The 24,799-nt window shown below is 37.4% G+C and overlaps 4 protein-coding genes across 7 annotated transcripts; 3 read left to right on the top strand and 1 right to left on the bottom strand.

Moving 5' to 3' along the window:
• Positions 1–379: 379 nt before the first annotated feature.
• On the bottom strand, positions 380–21,319 carry LOC115562203 (uncharacterized). Of its 3 annotated transcripts, none has more exons than XM_089258059.1 (3): positions 21,079–21,319; positions 20,927–20,999; positions 380–1,432 (listed from the first exon to the last, which is right to left on the bottom strand). In XM_089258059.1, exon 3 carries the CDS (start codon positions 1,430–1,432, stop codon positions 491–493), a length of 942 nt encoding a protein of 313 aa, XP_089114185.1. In that variant the 5' UTR covers positions 20,927–20,999; positions 21,079–21,319; the 3' UTR covers positions 380–490. The 3 variants fall into 3 exon arrangements, with proteins under 3 accessions (XP_089114185.1, XP_089114184.1, XP_089114183.1); XM_089258058.1 differs by having other exon boundaries at positions 21,094–21,319; XM_089258057.1 differs by having other exon boundaries at positions 21,152–21,319.
• LOC149091766 (trypsin-1-like) lies at positions 3,867–4,839 on the top strand. Its single transcript, XM_089257874.1, has 2 exons — positions 3,867–4,181; positions 4,245–4,839. Exons 1-2 carry the CDS (start codon positions 3,895–3,897, stop codon positions 4,798–4,800), a joined length of 843 nt encoding a protein of 280 aa, XP_089114000.1. The 5' UTR covers positions 3,867–3,894; the 3' UTR covers positions 4,801–4,839.
• Positions 6,711–7,620, top strand: LOC149091765 (trypsin 3A1-like). The gene is made up of 2 exons (XM_089257875.1): positions 6,711–6,977; positions 7,041–7,620. Exons 1-2 carry the CDS (start codon positions 6,718–6,720, stop codon positions 7,594–7,596), a joined length of 816 nt encoding a protein of 271 aa, XP_089114001.1. The 5' UTR covers positions 6,711–6,717; the 3' UTR covers positions 7,597–7,620.
• LOC115563622 (trypsin-1) lies at positions 8,361–9,313 on the top strand. 2 transcript variants are annotated; one of them, XM_089258239.1, is made up of 2 exons: positions 8,361–8,649; positions 8,711–9,313. In XM_089258239.1, exons 1-2 carry the CDS (start codon positions 8,367–8,369, stop codon positions 9,268–9,270), a joined length of 843 nt encoding a protein of 280 aa, XP_089114365.1. In that variant the 5' UTR covers positions 8,361–8,366; the 3' UTR covers positions 9,271–9,313. The 2 variants fall into 2 exon arrangements, with proteins under 2 accessions (XP_089114365.1, XP_089114366.1); XM_089258240.1 differs by having other exon boundaries at positions 8,361–8,653; positions 8,715–9,313.
• Positions 21,320–24,799: the final 3,480 nt, after the last annotated feature.

Raw genomic sequence — 24,799 nt, 5'->3', positions numbered from 1 at the left:
CAGCTGTTGAGAGCGCATTCAAAATAAATAGAAGAAACTTTCAAGCAACAACTGAAAAGGTCATCAAATGCATTGAGCGCTAATTACAAAAACTAAAAGCATTTTAAGAGCAATTGTAAGCAATTTCATAATGTTAAGCTCAAAATGGCACTGCTCATTAAGTGACTTAACACAATTATGTTAGGCTCAAAATGGCACTGTTAAGAAATGACCACTTCTGTAAGCAGTTTACATACTGCAGTCCAGCTATATTTAAAAAAAAAACGAAATATATTTTTTATTTTTCCATTTATTTCGTTTACATGTAGAGACGCGCATAGGAAGACATACAAAGAAAATATGCATAAGTTGATAGGGATGCTTTAAAAGTACACACTAATGTTGTTGTTTTGTTTGATTTATTTAAATATTTACAATGAACAATTTATGGATTGTACAAAAACCTGCTCCCTCTCTCTTACTCTCGTCCACTCTTCTTATAAAATAGGCATTAGAATCTCAAGAAGTTATCCGCTCCACCATATGGTCCATGGCCGAAGTGCAGAGCGTCTGATGTGGACTCGGATCGAGTGCGCGCATCCAGGACGGAGGCCACGCGCTGCTGGCCACTGATGTAGCCAAGTGAGCCGGAGCCCAAGTAGACGTTGCCGTTGGGCAGTCGGATGTAGCCCAATCCGCCGGAGCCGAGGGCGATGGCATCGCCTTGATTCGCACGCGGCTGCAAGCTCAACGCCTGCTGCTCCAGGACCAGGGCATTGGCACGCGAGTCCAGCTGAAGGCCCACACCCGTGGAGGTGGGCGTGGCACCGGTGCCACTGACGCCCACACTCGCACGATAGCGATCCAAGAAGCCGGAGCTGAGGAACGGAGCTGGGCTGTCGCTGATGTCGTTGTCGATGATCTCGATGACCGCATACTGCTTCAGCTGCCGTCCATTGGCCACATAGGACTCGCCCGGCGAGAAGAGCGCCGTCTTGCCGAAGGGAATGCGCAGCGGCTGGGCAGCAGCCGGAGCACTGGGCACGTGAATGGGCAGCGACTGCTGTGTGGGCGCCTCGGCCTGCACCTTGGCGTGGGCGTTGCCATGGAAGCTGATCGAGGACAGCGGCGCAGCATAGGCGGGCGCTTGATAGCGACTCACCACGGGCGCAGTTGGCGTTGGCGGCAGATAGCGACTGGCCAGTCTCAGCGTTGGCTGCTGGATGCGCGTCCGTGGCAGCGGCGGTAGCGCCGGCACCGGAGGCAGCGGCTGCACCGTGGGCAGAGGTGAAAAGTGATGTCCCGTTAGAATGGCCGAAGACGCCGTCGGTGCATAGGCACCCGCAGACGGACGATCGTAGTGATAGCCAGCGGGCTCAGCTGCCAGAGGATGAGACGCAATCAGCAGGAGCAGAAGCACCATCCGAGGCAGCTCGGTTAACAGGCGGTACATCTATAAAAATAGAGAGAGAGAGAGAGAGCCATGTAGTAATTGAGTAAATGAGGTGGAGTGAGTCTCGTGTATGACGTCATAATTAATTATGGAAGCCCCAATCAATCCCATAAATGTTTAATGAGATACAAACATAATTGATGAAAATCACTTAATGTTTACAGTTAACGGTTTTTGTTGTTGGTATTTTGCTTTAATTTGGTTTTTGTTTATTTGTGGTTTAACCTGTCGACAGTTGATACCCTATAAGTGAGTGAAAGAGAGCATATTGACTCAGCAATATATAACTGTTAATTCATGATATATGTATGCTTGATTTATTTCATATAGATCTATTGCGAATTGTATTAAAAAATTCACCAAGGTTAGCTCAGAGCTTTAACTGAGTTCAGCTAAGAGTTTTTTAGTTGTGATATTTCTATATCTTTAATTGTATATAGTATAACTCTCTACACATATGTGTATATTTTTGTATTGTTTTATTCTATTGTTTTATGATTTTTTGTATACATGTATTATAAATGTTTTTTAGAATTATAAATAGCATATGTACTAATCTTAAATAATAGATAAATTCTTATTTTTATATTCCTTACAGAGTATTTGATGTTTGTCAACTCAGTCACATTTCGACTTCGCGTAATTTAATTGATTTAATTTCGTGGCTGCACGCTTGCAGCAGCCACTGTACGCGCGCTTCGGCTGGAAGCTGCGGCGCGTAATTGGCGTGATATTTCATGCATGGACTGCGGACTCGTGGTTGCCCAAGGCACCGACAGCGATCGCTGCCGTGGCCAATGGCTGTAATGGACTGCGACTAATTAGCCAGCTTAACGAGGAAGCCCTCGACTCTTCTAGCACCTGTCAGCTGGAATCAATAAGTAAATACCCTTTGGCTCTAGTAGCAGCAGCAGGTGGCATTAGCTGCCACAACTCCCACCCGCTACTCCATTATCGACTCAAAACGCCCAAGAGTTGATATTAATCAACAGCGAGTCGAGCCACAATTGGCGGCGGGTTCAAATGTGCCTGCCACTGGGTGGACTAGTTGCAGCTGGTGGCGTGTGGCAAAAAGCGCTTATGTTGCATGCTGTTGTTGTTGTTGTTTCTGTATTGTTGTTGCTTGCGCGTGGGCGTTGAGTCGGCGCGGTTCATGGGAACATAATTCAACTATTCAATTTGGCGCTTAATTAAGCTATTTAACAACAACAACAACAACAACTAAGGCGAGGCGTGTTTAGGGGTTATAATTGCAAAGCTTTTAGTCGCGCTTGAATTACTATTGAATCTATTGCAAATGGGTAAGTGGAGCTTATTGTTTTAGTGAAAATATGTATGCAGCAGATAGCAGAAGGCGTGAGTGATATCATGAAATAGTTTGTGAATTTGTCTCACCAGCTCTCTACAGATTACAAATATCGAGTCAATGATCACAGCCCATGGTAATGATGTCTGATGAGATCTTATTGAGATGGAAAATGAGGACAGGACTCTTACAGCATGTGAATAAGAGCAGGCAGAGTATTTTGTCGTATTTATTGACACGTGTGGGGGCGTGAGTCAATTACATCAATTGCCATTGATATAATCTTGAATAATAACTATTGATCATTTCCTACTTATAATCAGGTAGTTCTACTTCATATGAAAAACGGGTTTCATTTAATGCATTGCAATTATTTATGAATTACATTTCAAAGAACAATCGTGAAGTTCGCAATAAATATTGCTATAATAAATGAAAGTGTCCAATGTGATTTGTAAGCAGCCTTCAGCACCAGTTGACAGCTATTCATCGGGCTGATTGCAAATGAGATTCAAGAACTTTTGATCTATGCAGACCGGTTGTTAGCTTATTTAAATTCTGCTAGTCTGGAAATTTAAAAACTGTCCAAGTTTCAGTTCTACGTTCTTTTTATTCTCTCGTAAGAATTTCATTAATACTCCATTAAAAATTGAAGAATTATTGGATCTCGCATCCCAGCAGGCTCGACTAATGCACGCTTTTATGCTTAATTTTAATTTAGTCAACAATTATAAATACTTATATAAAGTTAATAATTATAAACTGAAATTAGGAATTTCAAAATGAATCAAGTCAAGAGCCAATGCTAGGGCATAAGAGGTAAATTATGGCATATGATAACACACTGCTTCGTTTTAAATTAGTTTTTTGCTATCGAAAAGTTAACAACGTTTCAAATTAGTTAACCAAGTTCTGAATAGATGAGCAAATGGTAACTTAAGTAATCTAAAGTAGTTTCCAACAGCTATTCATAATATGTATCATAAGCTACTCGTGAATTTTGCAATTATTTTAAACTCTAATATTCCTGGATAGTGGGATTAGCACAACAGACAACTGACAACTCTTAAATTGTTGGTTAGATAATCGTTTTCTGGGCTGGGCCAGTCTTATAAAAACCCTTTGCTTTCTTCCTTCCATCAAAGTCAGATTAACAATGTCAGTTAAGCTTGTGACTTTTTTGCTTCTCCAGACAGCAGTAGCTGTCCTGGCGGGCGTTCTCTCGATACAGCAGCCCGTCCACCATCAACCTTCGCTAATCAATGAGCTCTCCAGACAACCACCGCGCCTCGATGATCGCATTGTTGGTGGTCATCCTATAAACATAACAGATGCTCCATACCAAATCTCTTTACAATTAAAGTTGTGGGGATTCTGGAAACATGATTGCGGTGGTTCTCTGATCTCGAAGGAGTGGATACTAACGGCAGCGCATTGTACTTTGTAAGTTGTTCCGGCTGCAGATTCTACGTTGAGAAAAAATAACCGCAATTCTTTCTAATCCAGTGGCAAACAAGCTAGTCAACTACGCGTGCGGTTAGGTGCCTCAGAAAGTGGCAAAAATGGGCAGGTCCTAGAAATCAAAAAGATTATTCAACACAAGAAGTACAGGTTGAGTACGAAAGATCATGATTTTTCGCTATTGCAGCTGGAAGAACCTATTGAATTTGATGAGACCAAGCTGCCTGTTAAGTTGCCGAAACAGGGCCAAGAGTTTAAGGACGGTGAAGTGTGTTATGTTAGCGGCTGGGGCGACACAAGGAATCCTGATGAGTCAGCTAAGTCGCTGCGGCGGGTGAAGGTGCCGCTGGTCAACCAGGAGGAGTGCAACAAGAAATACAGTCGACGTGGCGGTGTGACAGATAGCATGATCTGTGCTGGCTATTCGGAAGGTGGCAAGGATTCCTGTCAGGGCGATTCTGGTGGTCCCTTGGTAAATGGGAAGGGCGTGTTGGTGGGCGTGGTGTCCTGGGGCATTGGCTGTGCCATGCCCAACTTTCCGGGCGTATATGGTAGAGTATCCTATGTTCGTGAATGGATCAGGAAGCACACCGGTGTTTGATTTGCTGGCAAACTAAATAAAGAACCTATGCAGCAATAATAGCTAGTCTCCAGTCATTTATCCACTCCTATCCCAAAATACAGCAATGGATCAAAATCTGGCGGTCTGTTTCAGAAAATCGATTCCGAAATCTACTATTATTTTTACTATTACTATTAATGGCATTGATTAATATCTTTACAAAAAATTCAGTTGTAAATCGTATCTCCTACATATCCGAAAATGTTTCTGAGCAAGATTTAGTGTCTCATAAATCCGTATTTTTTATAATTTGTATTTTTATTATATTTTGAATCCAGGCTCCACAGCCCTTCCATTCGAACGCCAACTGCAATGATAGCCAATATTGAGTTGGCAGTTTTCGCAGAGTAATAAAATATTGTATCGACGATATTTTAAGTTTTGAAAAATATCAATATGATATTTTATTTGAACATTTAAAATATCGATATATTAATATTATTATTTGTGTTTTTTTTTTTTTTTTTTTTTTTTTTTTTTTTTTTTTTTTAACTTTTTCCGCAATTTTTCGCAAAAAAAAAACAAGAATAATATTTAAATGAAAAAGACCACTCAAATCCAGCACCATGGTGCTTGTTTTTCATATGCGACGTCATATATGATGTGTTAGCACTAATAGTAAGTAAGTATAATACGTTTTCAGCATATTCACTTTTTGACATTCGCATTTATTTATTTATTTTATTCTATTTGTTTTATCAATAATAGCGCTGTAATGGAAACATATATGGCTGCGAGAGATTAAAGCCAAGTTGGAGATTGCTTTTAGGAAAACACTGAGCTTATCATTTAATATGTAGTATTTATGAAATTGGAATTGATTGCAGTAATTGAAGCCAACATACATGAATAAATTGGAAATCTTTGAATGTAATTTAGTCAACAACCAATGCGTGTATATATAGGAAGAACAATGGAAAACTTTTGTATATGGCTCGTAGGTCTAGGTCAGCCTTATATAAGACAAGGGCGTCCTTCTTTCTGCCAGAGTCAAATTAACAATGTGTGAGAACATAGATATCAATACCGATGAGCCTTAGATTAGCGAAATCACTTTGTAAGTTCCTGAATAGCACGCGATGATGGTGGCTGTTTCAGAAAATCGATTCCGATTCCTCTGGTTGCCAATACTATTTATGCTATCGATTAATATGTATATATGATATCGATACAACATGAAAATCGATACCAAATTGCTTTGCTTTATCTGGCGCTCTAACGGTAAATTTTTTACTGAATTTTCTTTAAAATTATATGGCATTATTGATAAAAGATTTCCGCCCTAACGCGAATAAAATTTAATATGTTCGAAAACACAGATCGGACGGGGTTCAAACGATCTCCTAGTCCCTCCCTAGCCATGCAAACTAGAGCTTGTTTCAATTTGTTTTATCAAGATTAAGTAATAGCACCCTAATGCAAATTATTAATGAAGGTCAAGTTATATAAATGCAGACATAAATTAAATATATGAAAAAGTAATTTACTCGACAATCAAAATTATATAAGAAGAACGACCCGAAGAAAACTCGTTTATATGACGCGAGAAAAATTATTGCAGACCATAACACACTTCTTCGCTTTAAATGAACTGTTTTGTTATCTAGAAACAAATAAAGTTTCAATATTATTAGCAAAGTTTAGATTAAATGAGCAAACAGGTAACTTAAGGCAAGGTAATCTACGGCAATTTAAATCACCTTTTCATAAAATACAAAAAAAGCACCAAGGGCCATTCCTGATTTGTCTATCACTTAAAGAAATATTTTGAGCATCCATTTTCTAATTATTTTTATATGACAACTCTTAAATTGTGGGTTAGATAATCGTTTTCTGGGCCGGGCCAGTCTTATAAAAACCCAGTGCTTTCTGCCTTCCAGTAAAGTCATATTAACAATGTCAGTTAAGCTTGTGACTTTTTTGCTGCTCCAGACAGCAGTAGCTGTCCTGGCGGGCGTTCGTCAACCTTCGCTAATCAATGAGCTCTTCAGACAACCACCGCGCCTCGATGATCGCATTGTTGGTGGTCAACTTATAAACATAACAGATGCTCCATATCAAGTCTCTTTACAACGTAAGTTTCTAACATTGAAACATAATTGCGGTGGTTCTCTGATCTCGAAGGAGTGGATACTATCGGCAGCGCATTGTACTTTGTAAGTTGTTCCGGCTGCAGATTCTACGTTGAGAAAAAATAACCGCAATTATTTCTAATCCAGTGGCTTGAAAGCTGATCAACAACGCGTGCGGTTAGGTACCTCAGAAAGTGGCAGAAATGGGCAGGTCCTAAGAATCAAAAAGATTGTTAACCACGAAAGGTTCAACTACAAAAATTTCAATTATGATTTTTCGCTGCTGCAGCTGGAGGAACCAATTGAATTCGATGAGACCAAGCAGCCTGTTAAGTTGCCGAAGCAGGGCCAAGAGTTTGAGGACGGTGAAGTGTGTTATGTTAGCGGCTGGGGCAGAACACTGAATCCTAATGAGTCAGCTAAGTCGCTGCGACGGGTGGAGGTGCCGCTGGTCAACCAGGAGGAGTGCCAGTCGCAAAACCTTCTTGTCAACATTGTGACAGAGAGCATGATCTGTGCTGGCTATTCGGAAGGTGGCAAGGATTCCTGTCAGGGCGATTCTGGTGGTCCCTTGGTAAATGGGGACCACGTGTTAGTGGGCGTGGTGTCTTGGGGCCATGGATGCGCCTTTTCCAATTTTCCGGGCGTATATGGTAGAGTATCCCATGTTCGTGAATGGATCAGGGAGCACACCGGTGTTTGATTTGCTAACTAACTAAATAAACAACCTACAATATGCAGCAATAAAAAAATAGTCTCGTCATTTGTCCATAACTCTCCAATATTGAATGGCTTGCCTGATAGCACGCAGGCAGTTTGCCGAAGACAGACTTCTGGCCGAAGTCGGACACAATCTAATCTATATATAGATCAGATTAGTTATGGCTGCATGTAGTAGTCTAACATATAAATGAATTGAAATTATGGTTATTAAATGAAGGCCTTACCACGTAATGCGCTTTAGGATAACTGAAGTAATTTAGTGTATTGGTGTGCGGCTACTAAAACTAGAGACTTGAAATTTGGAGCATATACTCGTGCATATCTTCGTCAAGACTTCTAAATTAGTCAACAATTATAAAAATGTAAATTCATGGAAATATAAATTAGAGCTTTAAAATGAATTCGACTGGAATCATAAAAACGAATAGAAAAATATTTATGTGACATGAAGGAAATTATTATATATGATAACACTTCTATGTTATAAGTTATTTATTTTGGTATCTAGAGGGAAATAAAGTTTCGAATTGATGAACCAAGTTAAATAGATAAGCAAATACGTGGCTTAAAGTAAACACCTTAAAACACCTTTTCATTAAACGTTACGTCAAAGAAAACTTCCTTCATTTTCCAATTACTTTAGTATGCCAACCACACATTCTTAGATAGGTATTAGATATTCTATTTCTGGGTCGGGCCAGTCTTATAAAAACCCAGTGCTTTCTGCCTTCCAGTAAAGTCAGATTAACAATGTCAGTTAAGCTAGTGACTTTTTTGCTGCTCCAGACAGCAGTAGCTGTCCTGGCGGGCGTTCTCTCGATACAGCAGCCCGTCCACCATCAACCTTCGCTAGTCAATGAGCTCTCCAGACAACCACCGCGCCTTGATGATCGCATTGTTGGTGGCCAACTTATAAACATAACAGATGCTCCATACCAAATCTCTTTACAATTAAAGATGTGGGGATTCTGGAAACATAATTGCGGTGGTTCACTGATCTCGAAGGAGTGGATACTAACGGCAGCGCATTGTACTTTGTAAGTTGTTCCGGCTGCAGAATCTACGTTGCGAAATTAACCTCAATTCTTTCTAACCCAGAGGCAAGAGAGCTAGTCAACTACGCGTGCGGTTAGGTACCTCAGAAAGTGGCAAAAATGGGCAGGTCCTAAGAATCAAAAATATTGTTAACCACGAAAGGTTCAACTACAAAAATTTCAATTATGATATTTCGCTGCTGCAGCTGGAGGAACCAATTGAATTCGATGAGACCAAGCAGCCTGTTAAGTTGCCGAAGCAGGGCCAAGAGTTTGAGGACGGTGAAGTGTGTTATGTTAGCGGCTGGGGCAGAACACTGAATCCTAATGAGTCAGCTAAGTCGCTGCGACGGGTGGAGGTGCCGCTGGTCAACCAGGAGGAGTGCCAGGCGTCTTACCGTCTTATCAACATTGTGACAGAGAGCATGATCTGTGCTGGCTATTCGGAAGGTGGCAAGGGTTCCTGTAAGGGCGATTCTGGTGGTCCCATGGTAAATGGGAACGGCGTGTTGGTGGGCGTGGTGTCCTGGGGCAAACCGTGCGCCTTGCCCAACTATCCGTCCGTATTTGCTAGAGTATCCTATGTTCGTGAATGGATCAGGAAGCACACCGGTGTTTAATTTGCTGCCAAACTAAATAAATAAACTTCAGCAACAATAATAACGTAGTCTCCAGTCATTTATGCACGCCTATCTCAAGTGGCTATGCATATTCTTGTAAGCTGTCCAACTTCCAGGAGTACGGTTAGATCGCAGCACAGCAGAGACAATTTCTGTAGGTTCATATATAGATATTTATAAAATATTTTATCCACAATACAAGCGTGTTTATGAAGCAAATCAGTTCTAATAATACTACGCAGCTAGCAGAGCGCGTGCAAATGCGTGTGATTCAGGGAATCTCGAAGTGGAGCACTCACAGCTGGACCTTTCTGGCTTGTTCTTCTCAAATATAGATTTCGGCTGCAAATTTTGATACAATCTCTGTGCTGGCAAAGTTTGTTGCCTAAGTCTTTTGTTTGGCTCGGTCTATAAATCAGCTGACACGCACAGGAAAAAACGCACACAATTCTCAAGATTTGTATAGCTACAGCTATATATATATAGATTCCATTTGTAATAAATTTTGCGCTCCACAATGTCCACAATAAATCAATAAATGTGACCGAACGCAACTTTTTGTGCAGTTTTGTATCGAGTTACTTTATAATAGATATATGTATATATGTTTTTTTTTTTGCTAATTTTTTGCATACGCACCCAACGCATTTTTTACTATCACAGCCACTGCAGCGTGTGCCAAAAGTGAACAAGTAAACGTAAAAAAAAATGTTCATGGCAAAAAACAGAGACTGGTCCAGAGCAGAGCAAAAAGCGCGTTGAGACTGTCGCAGCCACAAAAGAAAAATAAAAATAGATACACATATACATATACTATAGTATCTAGTAACTGGAGAAATTATAAAAGAATGAAAGATACATGTAAAAGTTGGGTAAATTATATTAAGTATGTGACTTTTTAAAGGAACATTTATTTGCATAGAAAACTAAGCCAAATAAGATTTCGCTGTATTTAAAATCTGTTGCAATCTGCTGCTCTCATCACCTCAGCTAACTCTTGAGTCAATATTTGCTGTGATTCGTGCAGCGTACTTGACGCGCACTTGAAGCCTGCGTCATCGAAAGCTGTTGCATCACTGCAACACTTTGGTCTGCCTTCTGGCCCCTTTATGCGAGCAGGCTGGCCATAACAGAAGGCCGCTCGAAAGGCACTTGGCCAAAGGCAGCCAGCCTGCTAGTCAGCTAGTCAGCTAGTCAGCGGGCCAGCCAGGCTGGCGATGCCGATTGTCGATTGCCGATTGCCGATTGCAGTTACAGTTCCAGTTCAAGTCTCAGATCTCGCGTCGCGGCTCTAGACGCTCAGGTCTCAATTCGCTGTTGCCCATTTCGAATTCAATGAATGAATTGCATTGATTGAGCGACGTCGCACGCACCTCACTTCGAACTGGTCCAAAATAGCAACAACAACAACAACAAGAGCCAGCCACATCCACATCCATTTAAGCGCTGTGCGTCTTATTCCTTCTCTCTCTCTCTCTCTCTCTCTCTCTCTCTCTCTTTCTCTCACTTCTGCTACGCGCTCCATAAATTTCGTTTGTCGTTTGATTTTCCACTCGCTGCTCCTGCGTCGAAAAAAAAAACTGTGTCAAACTGCGGCGTTTGATTTGTTGTTAACTTTTGCGTGGCACTCAATTTTTTAAAAATGTTTTTAGACATACCCTGTATTTAATTGAGAAGAGACTAATACGCATGCGTGTGCACAAAAGGCTTTAATATTTATTGATGTTTATTATATTTTCTATCGTAATGGACTGATAAAAGTTAGATACTTTCATTATCAAATTTCAAATTACAAGTACATGTATTTAAAAGGCCGATATTTAATATCATGTATAGGGTATCATTTAGTCGTGCATGCCCCACAAAATTCTATTGGTCATTTTTATTTTTTGGTGCGATTGCATCAGTTAACGCAGCAGCAGCAGACTCCCAGTCATTTATATATTTGGGACGGAAATTAGATTTTTGTGCAAATAATTAAAATCCTTGGATACATAAACTTATATATATTTTTGTTGGCTATTTGGTTTTGGGCCTGCGTGTCCAATGCGATTGCCGCTCACTTTGCTGGCCAGGCTGGGGGCGAAATGTGGCCAAGATTGGGCCATAAAATGCAATCAATGTGCGCATATTAAGTTACCCAGTAGCAGGATGTCACGTCATACCCTGGAATTGGGCAATCGCTAGATGTTGTGCGGCGGGCGTCACACGAAAGTGCGTCACAATTATTTACTGTTTTTATTTCTTAATGAAATGAAACCCGTTTAGTAAACTGGTCTAATTGGTCAGTCGGTCAGGAGGGTGGTCTAAATATATGTGGACTCGAGTTCCACTCTTAAAAAAATCATTCACAGTTAACGCACATCATTAATCAAATCAAATCATCCTCCTTAAAAACGACTTCTGTTCCATGGCACAGCCGATAAAAAAATAGAAACATCAAGAAAACATACAAAACATAATAATTAATGATCCCAGCAAGACTAAAAAATTGTCTTATGACAAATGTTGCGTATACGCAACGTGCGCCGCTGGCAACACAGAAATAAAAAGCGACGCGAGACTTTGCAGCTCAGCGCGAAGAACTCTGAATGCTCTACAATATGTGTAGATATTTATTTATATTTAAATTTTAATATTAAACTAAATTGAAATTGAAAAATCACTTAACTTAATTTTTTATTACACAACATAATAAATAAAATAAAAAAAGTCTAAAAAAGGCTAAGAATTTTAATCTTATAAACAATAATAGAAGTTATTTTTATTTAGAATTTTATTAGGTTTAATAAGCTATTATTATTTTATAGCAATTTTTATTATACTTTTAAATTTTTAGTATTCATAAAAGTAGTTGACAAATTTATAATTGATTTTAAATTGGTCATAAGCTGAAGCTCATCGATAAAAGTTTTTTTAACAAGAAATATGCAAAATATATGAGAAATGATATTTTTAATATTCTTGCTCAATTTCATCAATCATAATCAAATGTTGTCTATGTCTCTCCCTCTCCCTCTCTCTCTCTCACTCCTTCTCTTTTTCCCTCATCAAACACCTGTCAATATCGCATGTATCCAAATGCATTTCTAACGACTTAGCTACTAAACCTTTTAGCAAATCTCAAGAGTATCAGAGCGAACGACAAGTTTTTAATTACCCGTACAACGTGGGCCTTTCGAATGCGTAAACTAGTTAGATGTTGTTGGTCAGGCAACGCAGATTTCAATTAAAATCCAAGCGCTGTTTCCAGTCTCTGGGAAGGCAGATAGCATTAGGGTGTGCCAGAGCGTTGGAGTTGTCGCTGCGTGCTTGTGCAGAGCTCCATCGCCATCTGCTTTGAGCCTGGCGGCGTTCCAAGAAAAAAATGAAAACAAAAAAAAAAGGCACAAAATTTGCGTAAGTCAACGCGTAATTCGAGCGCCGCCTTTTCAAATGGCTTCCAATCTGGCATCGGCATCGCCATCGACATCGACATCGCAATCTGCCAGCCCCATTGCGTCCAAGGCTGCGCCGGCCCAAAAGCACTTTTGGCTCTAGCGCCGAGCGGGAGGGAAACGGAGTCCAGGCCGCTCGCCTGGCCTGTAATACGCGTCGCTCGACACACACATACATACACGCACACGGCCAAATTGATTGACTCGAGGCGTTTTGCTCTCGTACGCATTTTACCTGGCTCTCTGTGGCTTCGGCTCTTTGCTGTTTCACGCCAAATGCGACCGCATTAAAAACATTGCTAATTGATGTCGTTCACAGGCCTCGCTGCCCGTCGGCCGTCGCCCGTTGCCAGACGCCTGCTTGCCGTTTGCGCGTTGCAACAAGTTGCACGTTGCACGTTGCAACAGCAGATCATTTGTCAACCGAGCAACTGCAACGGCAGCATTCGGGCAATCTTAATTCGTTTAATTGCCCGTGGGGTGCCAGGCACTTAAAAGCCAATTAAGAACACTTCTCTCAAACACCAGCAACAACAACAACAAGAACAATTTCGTAATATTTATAAACAAAATTTCTGAAAAGCCTGCGCGAGAAGCTTAGAAGAAGTTACATAATGAAATACTTGTCCAAACTTGAGATTCTAATTTGAGCTAAGCTAAGTCGTAGACTAACAGCCAAGAGGAATATTACTTAAGTTAAAAAAAGAGTAAAAACAAGTAAGAAAGCTCTAGTCGAGACTGCTCGACTACGAGATCCCCTGAACCCTACAAGCAACTGATATTTCAAAAATAATTAGCAAACACACACGCACACACACACACACACGCATACAAACAAACACACGCACACACATACACATACAAACAAAGACACGCATACACACACACACTCACATATACAGGGGATTGCGCTTGGGTTGCGCTGCAGTGTTGGCAATATTATGAGAATTTATTTGTTGAATAATTTAATTTCTAGACGTACGATCGTAATGAAACTTTCAGAACGTAATCATGATGTTCAAATGTATGTGTATACCGAAGCACAAGTCTCTAGTATTTGATATACGACTTTTACAAAGATGAGGGTGAGGGGGTGGATATAGGGGCGGGGGGTAAATTTTAACAAAAACCGAAATTGTATAAAATACGTCTTAATATATATTTAAAATTTGGACACTCTAGCTATAATGATGTAGGAGATATAATTTTTTAACTGACTTTCGATAAGGTTTTTTATCGATAAAAAAATAGCAGAATGAGTTATCGTTTTTTAGTGATAAACTCGATATGCGCGCGATATATACCGACATTTTAAAAAAAAGTTGAAGTCTCTAGCTCTTATATCTTCTGAGATCGACGCGTTCATACATACGGACAGACGGACGGACGGACGGACGGACGGACGGACGGACGGACGGACGGACGGACGGACAGACAGACGGACAGGGCCAAATCGACTCAGCTCGTCGTGCTGATCAAGAATATATATACTTTGTGGGGTCTGCCACGCCTCCTTATGCCTGTTACATACATTTCAACAAAACCATTATACCCTGATTTCCCATTTTCAATGGGTTCAGGGTATAAAAAGGAAAATAAATCAACTAATAGGAATACATTCAAGATTTTTCATCAAAAGTTTTGGCTAAAATATATTTGATAAAACGTTAATTAATCTGTGGCAAAACTAAAGCAAACTTTATATAAAATAAATAAAAAGCAATCCGTAATGCTTATTAATTTTCTCAACTTTTAACTCGGCCTTCGACTTATGAAATAATTTTAGGCATTTCATCAAGCAAACAAATCAGGACAAAAATACCAAAGAAATTATTTACAGTTCTCGGAATTCAAATATTCTAATGTCATATATTACAATTAATGAATATTTTGTAAATTGTTTTATTTATTCATTTTTTTTTTTTTGATACGATAAATTTTATAGCAAAATGTATAAAAGAATTAACATAGTATAATTTTATGCAATTTTTTTTTTATTATTTATAAAATTTTGTTTGAATAACCAGATGTACTTATTTTGAAGCATAACAAATTTTGGAGTAATACTGCAAATTGAGTACTCTAAAATAAATATGAAAAAAATATAAAAATAAATTGAACGCATTAGTATTTAATTTTTTTTTTTTTGGTATTTTTATTTTATTTTTTTATTTACTATTTATTGCTTACGATAAAAATATAAGAGTGTTTAGTTATTGTCAAAACTCTTGAAATTAATAAACTCAACACTTTTCAATATATCTGCTGAATTAAATTTTTTAAAATATAGTTTTCCAATTAAATATTTTTTTTTTAATTTATTGTTTATTTGATTTTTTATTTCTTTATTTATTTATTTTAAGTATACACAATTATTATTTGAACCAGTGTTTATAATGCTTTACAAAATAATTATACCCCTTAGTAGAGTATATAAATCTGGTTTTTCTGCTTGCAAGCATTTTAACGTGTTCAATAACCTGTGAAAGCCGTATATAGGTAAGGATGAATGGTCGGTCTCCAAGCAGCGACAAATCATTGGGAATGCCACAATAATTCTGAATAATATTGTTTTGATAAGCACAGACTCTCATGCTTATCTATATACATGATTATTTATATCAACCTCGAACTGCAACTTTCTTGCAGTTCATGGCAACATGAGCCAAGCACACGCAATCAATTAACACATTCAATGTTCTCTTTTGTAAGAATTCGTTATTAAAGTTAACGCCTTGTGCTCGATAGTTTATGGCAGCGGCTGTTGCGCCGGCCACGCCCACATGCGTTAGCCACTCGCCCAAGCCCCGAAATGTGTAATGAAACAGGCCGAAAAGACATTGCACAATAATTTGCATTAAATGACAGCCATAGACAAGTCGACTTGACCCAGATACCTGATAATAAAATGTGTAGCCAGTATAGCCCACGACGACAGGTGCTAACACTCGCTGCCAATGGATGCCAATAGAACTGGCCAAGAGTAACGCCGTGGAACGAAGAGTCAATGAAGTAATTAAATCGCTTTAATTACGAAAAATCAATTCGAACATAAAAAAAAAAAAAATACAAAAATCTATAAGAACAGATTATGTAATTAATCAAGCTTGAATGTAGAAGAGAAGATAGATGGCTGGTGGGGGTATAACAGTTACGCAACTAGAATATACAGTGTATAGATACATAATATACATAGATTAATTAAAGCATTTGCCTTTTAATGATGGCTAGAATCTAAAGCAGATTAGAATGGAATACTTCAAACTACTTATAAATATAAGATGCTTACACATTTTTAGCATATATATTATGAAGGCATTACTCAGTGCTAAGCGCTGTTCATCGACCTCATTAACGCGTATATAAAATTGCTACCTCAGCTAATTGAAGTTCGTTGCCTCAGTCATTTGTTTTTGCTTGAGGAAAATGAAAGCAAAAGGTACTTGGTTAAACAATTAGATATCTACTTACATTATCATAGACTGACAATCAGAGTAGTTGACAGATTTTTTTCTTATAATTGTGCTCTTTGTTTTTATTTATTTATTTTTTATTTTATTTTTTTGGCATACGCCGCGTTGCCATTTCGAATGTCAATAGTTGAGCTGCTGCTAATTGCCACAAAGTGTCAAGTAAATGCTGTTAATGCTGTCACAGCTCTTGTTGCTGTTGCTGTCTAGGTGTCTAGGTAGTACTTCAATTTTTCTAGTTTTTGTTGTTGCCTACTATTTTGGTGGGGCACATTCTAACGCCTGTGACATATCACGAACTTTGCTTTGCGAGAAATGCAAATGCAAATTCAGCCAAAAGATAAATTTGCATTGCGCTCGCATTCGAATTGAGAAATCAGCGCGCAGAGATTCGTAGAAATCGAAAGGCATGCGTGACTGGCCAAATAACTGACAAACCCAAAAACCTTATGAAAAACAACAACAGCAACAATAAAACACAAACAAAAACGCAAACTGATTGACTTACTGTCCAATTGAACTCGTCTTTGAACTCTGACCAAATAATGCTCATAATAGCCAAACGCTTGATCTTTCGGCTGGCCCAAAACGCCGCAGGGTAATCTACACAAAAAACCCTTTTGTAAGACTTGAGTAGATAAATAGAGAATTACTTTGATTTCAGAGCGAAAGCATCGAAAACGCAAGACTTCTGTGTGAATCATGCGTTTGAGAGGCTAATACCATTAATTACAAGTTAAATTGTTTGCATTGTTTGAGCCATTCAGTTTAATCTGTTATTTACTTTATTAGCCTAATAGCATTTTAATATATATTTTTTGTAAGTGAGAGGTTTGTTTTCTTTTATATGAGAGAGAGAGAGAGAGAGAGAGAGAGAGAGAGAGAGAGAGAGATATGGAGAGCGAGAGAGACACAGAATGCGTTAGCATGCATTTCATTCCATTTCATTTCTCAAAATTCTGTTTCACTTTCACTAACTTATAAAGTTAAAGTTTGCTTCAGACTTGTTCAATCTTTGATCATTCTCATTGACTCATTCTCCCATCATCCATCCAAGCATCAATCATTTCGTGACAAAATTATAATGAAGTCCCAAAGGTTACAGCTAGGGATTCGTGACAATAATATTTTGATTTAAAGTGTAGGGCAGAGCACACAATTGGCCTTATGATGAGGACTGCAGGGTATTCAGAATACCCGAAAGAGAACATCAAAATTCAAGCTGATAAAGTAATATTAAATTGACTTTTACTGACTCTTGACTGGCGCCGAAGGTTAGTTTCGTTTATTTCGGGGCTACTGAATTTAATTAATCCACATTCCCACAAGATTCATAGAAGTTTGTTTTGTAACTTCTTTTCGACTTGTAGACTGCACGCTGGGTCTTGTCTTTCAGTTTCGATTGTGCATCGAATCGGATGGAATGCTCGTTGATTTCTAGACGATTGTTTTTGATTCAATTGAATTCGTATATGCTTGCCCTTGTTGTAGTTTGGCTTGTGTTTGTTTTGATTATCGATTCGATTTACAACTCTCATTACGTAATGAGCCGCTGACGTTGCACTTATTGCTGTTGACGCTGAGCTCGCTTGTAATTGAACTCTGAACCCAAATGCTGGTTAATTCGTATGCCTAACCAAAACTGATTCCGTTTGTTACACAACCAGCAACAGCCATCAAACAGGGGTACGCCCAGGCAACTGGCCCAGTGAGGGGCCTTGAATGCACTTGAGGTTAGCCAGAGATGCCTGGCCGGGCCTGCAGCGAGCCGTGGCTCGCTCCAAATGTGACTTTAGTAGGCCAGCTCGACTAGGCAATCACTTGAGCCGCTCTGCTGAAACTCAATTAATGTCGTTAGTTTCACTTGAGTCTGTCGAATAATGCATTTGGCTTTTTGCTTCGAGCCTAGCAAATGTCAATCAGGCCGTACGCATTTCTGGGCGCAGTCGGGCCTGTGGCATATAGCTTATATAGCTTATGGCATATGGCATGTGGCATGTGATATGTGGCATATGGCATATGGCTCGCCCTGCCTCAAGCTAGTGCCAGTTGCGCTTAGAACCAAGTCCAATTCGAGCTGGCAATGCGTCGACTTCATTAAGATAAATATCTGTGTTCCCTGTTCTATTAGTCAAGCAGCTGTCATAGCTTAGCTTATTTATGGCCAATCTTAACGCAGCCAAAAGCCAAAGGCCTATCAAAATAAACTTAATTTAATTAGCAAAGTATTTAAGAATATTACTCAATTCAATTGAATAATATATGAAGTTTAATTGAAAATTGCTTAAGTTCTAAAAATGTATGATTTTCATGAGTTGATTAATATGTTGAGATGTTGTTTTTATTTATATAAAAACATTAAAAAATATATTTTGGAAGCGTTCGATAGTATTTGAATGGTAAATGAATGGTAAAAATAAATAAATAAATAAAATAAAAATAAATAATAAATTTAAATTAAAAAAAATATATATAAAAAATAAATAAAATAAATAATAGATTTAAATTATATATCAAAATTATATAAAAATAAATAAATAAATAAAATACAAAAATAAACAATAAATTTAAATTAAATATTAAATAAAAAAAAAAAATAAATGAAGCATACAAAAAAAGATATTTAAAATAATTTTAACGTCAAGTCAAATAATTTTAAATGAATAAAAATTATTTTAGAAAATATTTGTTTATTATAAATATAATTTAGTGACAGTTATATAATGTATTAATAAAATTTTACTTTTAGGAATTTTCTTAGTCATTTCAAAGTTAGACAGAGACGAGCTGTAATACAGAAACGAGTGTTTTGAATACAAGAAACTTACATGAGGTAATACAGATAAATAGGTTAACATGTGTATTTGCTAATGCTTATGTATATATTTCGCTGCCTTTTATAGGCAATGAGAGCAGGTGGTTAGCGCTCTGTGCAAGAGTATGCGAAATGTGAATTTAATGCGGTTCGTTAATTTGCGGCTTGTACGCATTTATGGCATTGTTTATGGTCTTCATTCAAGTTGTCAAAAAAAGAAGAAAATTATAAATAAAACCAAAGAGATGCGCACTGGAAAAAAATCAAATTTATATCTGATATATCTGATTGTCGTCGCATTGTGTAAGAGTTGGCTTTTGTCTCAGCTATGACAAGAACGTAAAATGTCAATCAAATTAATCAGACAGCCTCAAGCCCAAGCTCAATGGCTATTGTCCAGGCGACTGGCCTTTCATATGACTTTATTTAATTTACACAATTCGAAGTCGTGGGAATTAAATTTGCATATATGCAAATCAAGTATTCGCATATTGTGCGAATCTTAGTCAATCTTTTCTTCTATTTTGATTTTGATTAGCTTGGTCAATGTCATGCAACATGTAATCAGACGCTGGCCGTAAAAAGTTACTTTCAAGCCGGAAGTGAAGGAGTTCACCGAAATTGAATGAGTGGCTATAAATATTTTATGAATCGATTGCATGGCAATCAAAAGACTTAGGCAACAAACTGGCGAATAGCTCAATAGACTTACTAAGAAATATCTGAAATGCCAATAAACGAAATGCGTTAAGCAGTTAACACGCCGCACGTTACAGCCAACAAATGTTGGCCGAGAGCCGTACATGAATAATTCATTAGGCAGGATCAACGGAGGTTGCAGACCCGAGACCAGAGACTCACAGACTCAGAGACTCAGCGCCTCAGACATTTGGAGCACTCTCTGCGGTTCGCCCTGGTGTTTGACAATCTGTCGCTGGCAGATCGTATTGTATGTTAATTTGTGTTCATTACAAGCGAGTTCTTTGTGTGCGCGACCTACCACAGCTAGAGCCGCAATGGCTTATTCAGCTCGACTCTCGCAAATCTATTGCCGAATTTGACATTTTCAATTTCAATTTCAATTTACTGACTGCATTTCGGTTTCTCGTTGTAGCTCAATTAAAATTAATATGCAAATTTGTTTAACTAACTCTTGCTCTCGTTCTTGCCGCCTTTGACATCTATCCAATCGATTATAGGCAAATCGAATTACAATAATAATGATTGCATACTTTCACCAATACATTGATATAGGTATGTGAATATATGCACTGAAATCTGGAATTCTCAGCTGAGCTGACATTGTTCTCCCAACAAAGCAGAAACCAGAATCCAGCCGACAGCATGAGCTGTTCAATAAATTTTATATTTAACATGTCTAATTGTGAATTTATATGTTTGCTAAATTTCGCAAAGTCGCTGTTGTCTGAAGCTGTTGAGCCTGAACGTATTCAAGTTATATAATTTACTTAAGTTCCATGTGCTACTCTGCTGGTTTAACATGAATTATTCCGCATTAATTATGCATGCCTAAAGAATTTAAAATTTCATTATTGTGAATTGTTTGTTTACTATAGTTAATTTGTTCAATTCAATGATTTGTATAAAATTTGTTTATATTCATTTAATTAATTATTTTAAATTTTAAATTATTATTATTTTTTAATGTTTAATATAAATTTTTTAAAGAATTCACAAACATTTTTTGTAGTTTATAGTTTTTACTAAGTTAAATTAATATTGTCAATGCAAATCAAAATCTCTCTAAAATTTTACAATGTTAAAAAAAGACTAAAATTTTTCCTATTTAGTTATTATTTCTCAAAAACAAAATTATTTAAAATTTATATAAATTTGAAAGGGTAAGAATTTCATAAAATTTTAATTCAACTTCCTTCACACAAAAGCCTGCACGAAGCATGCGCTAAACTCACCTTCGATATTTTTACAATATTTAAAATTCCGCTAATAAAAATATGTATCCAAAATATTGCGTATACGTCACAGCTGCAAATGCAAATTTGTATTGGAAATTGTGAATAAAATTGCTTTAATTAAATATTAATTAGCACAGTTTCGAACGCACAAAGGATGCTCACACAGATCAACTTTTATAGAGTATATATATACACATAAATATATATGTACTTAGCACCTACACTTCACTTCCGCGCCGTTAGTTGAGTAATAAATAAATAAAAAATATCTGGAAGATACTTTTTAGTCGCGCACGCGTTGCTTTCAGTCTGAAGCCGTTTGCTCCACTGAACCACTTTTTATGCAACGCCAAGTTGAAGTAGCCAGCGACTCGATCCGTCTCAGACTGAGAGCCGAGACTGAACACACAAGCCGAAGTCTCCGTCTCCGTCTCAATCGCAGTCGCAGTCGCACTCGAAGCCGAGATGCAAGCGAGTCGTCGCCTCAGCCGATTCAGTTCCAGGCGAAGATACTTGAGGTTTGTGTCCCCGCTAAGCGCCCACTAGGCTTGTACTACATCTATTTCAAGCACGTCAAGTTGAATGCATTCGATTATCGCTTTGATGCGAGCTGCTGTCCATGGCCTTTGTGCGACTTAATTAAATTTGCCCACTTATTTTTCTCCCGTTGTTTTGTTTTGTTTTTGGCCAACTTTGCATAGTTTGTTTATTGTGAATTGGATAAATCATTCGTAAATTAGTCATAAATTGTTAGCCGAACCACAAATTTACGTATCGCCGGTGGCACTTTGGAATTGGCAAACAATTCATTTTTCAACTGCACGCCCTGTGTGTCTAGTTTTCTAGTTTTTCCTTTTTCGCTTGATTATGGAAATCATAAATTGAATTTAATAACTTTATTCGAACAATCGAAGCGGAATTCTCGATCGACACGCCTCGCCGCTTTATCAACACATAAACTATACAAAGTGGCAGCGTGCGCATGTAAAGTTTCATAATCATTTGGGGTTCAAGCATAATTTGAGCACGGCATCTGTATGGCTCGCATGCCACACCGTGCGGCGTGCTGGCGTGGCAGCCAGCACAACCCCAATGGGTCACACCAAAGTGAGTGTGAATTATTGCACTTTGCCTGAACACGACATCCACTGGGCCCGCACTGAACTAAAGTCCGCAATCCGTTTGTACATATTGACAAAATATCCACCAAATTTGGCGTTAGTACACGTCTCTAAGTATCTACGGCCATATTGCATATGGCCAGGCACTCGAATTGTGAGCCACGCCAAGCCAAATGTTATCTAAATGGCATTCATTTCACTCGCTTACATAAACTCGGACAGGCCTCTGCAAAAAAGGTTGTGCAAGCCATTCGACTACTCCCAACTGTCCAAAATACTGTGTCAATGCTGAGTTATGAACGGAGCTCGCCGAGCTTCTTAGATTTCTGATACACTTTGCTGAGCAGAAAATGTGTGAGTATTATTGAGATGAGCCTCAGCATATCGATTAGGATGTCTAGAAAGTTGATGTATTTACATCATACGCCATTTGATAGGGCCTTACTTGGATAAGTTTGACATATAACAATTAATTAATTTATTAATAGATAAACAACTCATAATTTTAATTATGTAAAATATAATATGATTATTTTATATAAATATTAAGCAGAATGAATGAATGACGCTTAGATTAAATTCGGAGTCATAATAAAAATTATGAATTGTATATTTAAATATACAAAAGTCGTATATTTTATATATATATTTTTTTTGTTAAAATTTTATATTTCTTCAAGGAATATTGAAAAGAAATATTGTTTATACATATACATATCTATTTTATTTACATATTTATAATTATATATGTACATATTCAAAAATATTCTTTAAGTATTTTCAATATTAAGCTCAAATATATATCGTCTATGAATCTTGTTAGTAAACAATATATTTTTTATATTTTTTATCAATTCAACTTTATTTAAATTGCTCACCAGAATATTAATGCCTTGTTTAAGCATTCGACAGCGTGTTAAGAGAATCGAATAAATGCAATGCGCATTATTTTATTCATTTTTAATGTGATCATTAGTAAATTTTAAATTCTAAGAAAGAAATAAGCTTAGTTTGTAGTAGAAAAATTCCCAAAAAATAATGAATATATTATTTATGCAGAGTATTTGCGTGTCGTATCCCTTCCCCTCTCTCTCGCTCTCTCTCGCTCTGTATATCACCTATTTCGCTATTGCGATTTCTCATTGTTAACTAATAGTCTTCAGTTAAATAATAATGCTATTTTTATTTTTTATTTATTTGTTTTGCTTTTGCTGATACTGTGATACATTCAAGCGAACCAGTTTTGTCTTGGCAATATTTGATATATTCTATTGTGTATCAAAATGTCTTTAGACACTCTAATCAAAACTGTTGACACTCGCCTCTGCCGCTGCCCCGATTTCCTATTCGATTTGCATATCTTTGCCGAAACAGCAACAAACTAAATAAAATTCGAATTGTGTTTAAAGCACTTCAACGCCTTCCATTAACACCCGCCTAATTGTGAACTGTTAGACCACCCTGAGTAATGTCTAGTCAATTGGCTGACAACTCAATTGACGTAGGCGCCTTTTGTCTATTCCGACTGACTTCTGATTTTTAGTGGCTAATGCGGCCCAGACACGCAACGCCTGAAAAGTCATCGTCAAATAATTCCCACCGACAATAAGTCAGCATAAATAACAACAACAACAGCAACAACAATAATAATAACAGACAAGAGATGGAGGCGCACGTTTACAGCAAATAAAATTAGCTGCCTGTCTTGGTAATTGCGGCACGGCCAAAGCCAAAGCCAAAACCAAAAAGCCATAGCCCAAGCCAACCCAAGCCAAGCCAAGCAGCAGTCCCGTCGCTGCGACGACAGTCACCAGCCACGACGACGCGACGTGAGCCCCGTATCTGAGCCAGCATTCTGCATTTGGCAAGAAGAACGAGGGATGGCAAATTATTGTGGACCACATTATTATTTATCAATTCACAATTTGGTGTTTATGTTAGCCATTAGAGCATTGGTAAAGCCCAGCTGTTTAAGCAACCTGTATATTCATAAATAAAAACTCGGATATTTGGCCAAGAAACATAAACAAGCTGAACAAGTTAATGAAACATTTTTGGGATTGAAAACATTAATTAGAGCAACGCACTTTCTGTCTGGCTGCTCGTCATCTTGAAATTAATTCGAGTGTCTGAATGGCTTTTAAAACATCTTATCAGTGCTTAGATCTAAAGCACAATTTTATATTTTGAATGAAATTTATGAAGTGCTTAAGCAACAGCAATAAATAAATATAAACAAATATTAAACAATACCAAAATGAAATTTATAAAAAAAATGTTATGCAGTAGATTTTCATAGAAAAATTACAGTTATTTATAATTAATATTTTTTTTTTTTTTAGATAGTTTTCATATTGCTTTTATTTGTTATCATTTTATTATCTAACCAATTTACCGGAAATTAATATTTAATGAAGATGAGTCGACATTTTTTAACAAAGATTTGTGTAGAGCAATTTAAGAGAAATTTTATTTGATTTACGGATGAAGTGGCTCTTGGATATTTTATATTCAGATTTAGTTCATATAAAATAATGCAAAAATTATTTGGAAAATTATATTATATTAATTTATCAATAATATCTAAAAATGAATATTAAAAGATATTTGCTCAAAAATAAAAAGATATTTACTTTTAAAATTAATTTATATGGTATTTATTCAAATATATAATTTTTATTTTATTTTATTTTTTTTTTCTATAAATTACATTTATAGAAAATAAAAATTCCTTTTTATTTTATTTTTG

This window comes from Drosophila navojoa, chromosome 3 (genome assembly GCF_054131105.1).
Source record: "Drosophila navojoa isolate 15081-1374.11 chromosome 3, UAZ_NAV_1.0, whole genome shotgun sequence".
Taxonomy (NCBI): Eukaryota; Metazoa; Arthropoda; class Insecta; order Diptera; family Drosophilidae; genus Drosophila; species Drosophila navojoa.
This window is presented reverse-complemented; position numbering and strand designations above follow the sequence as displayed.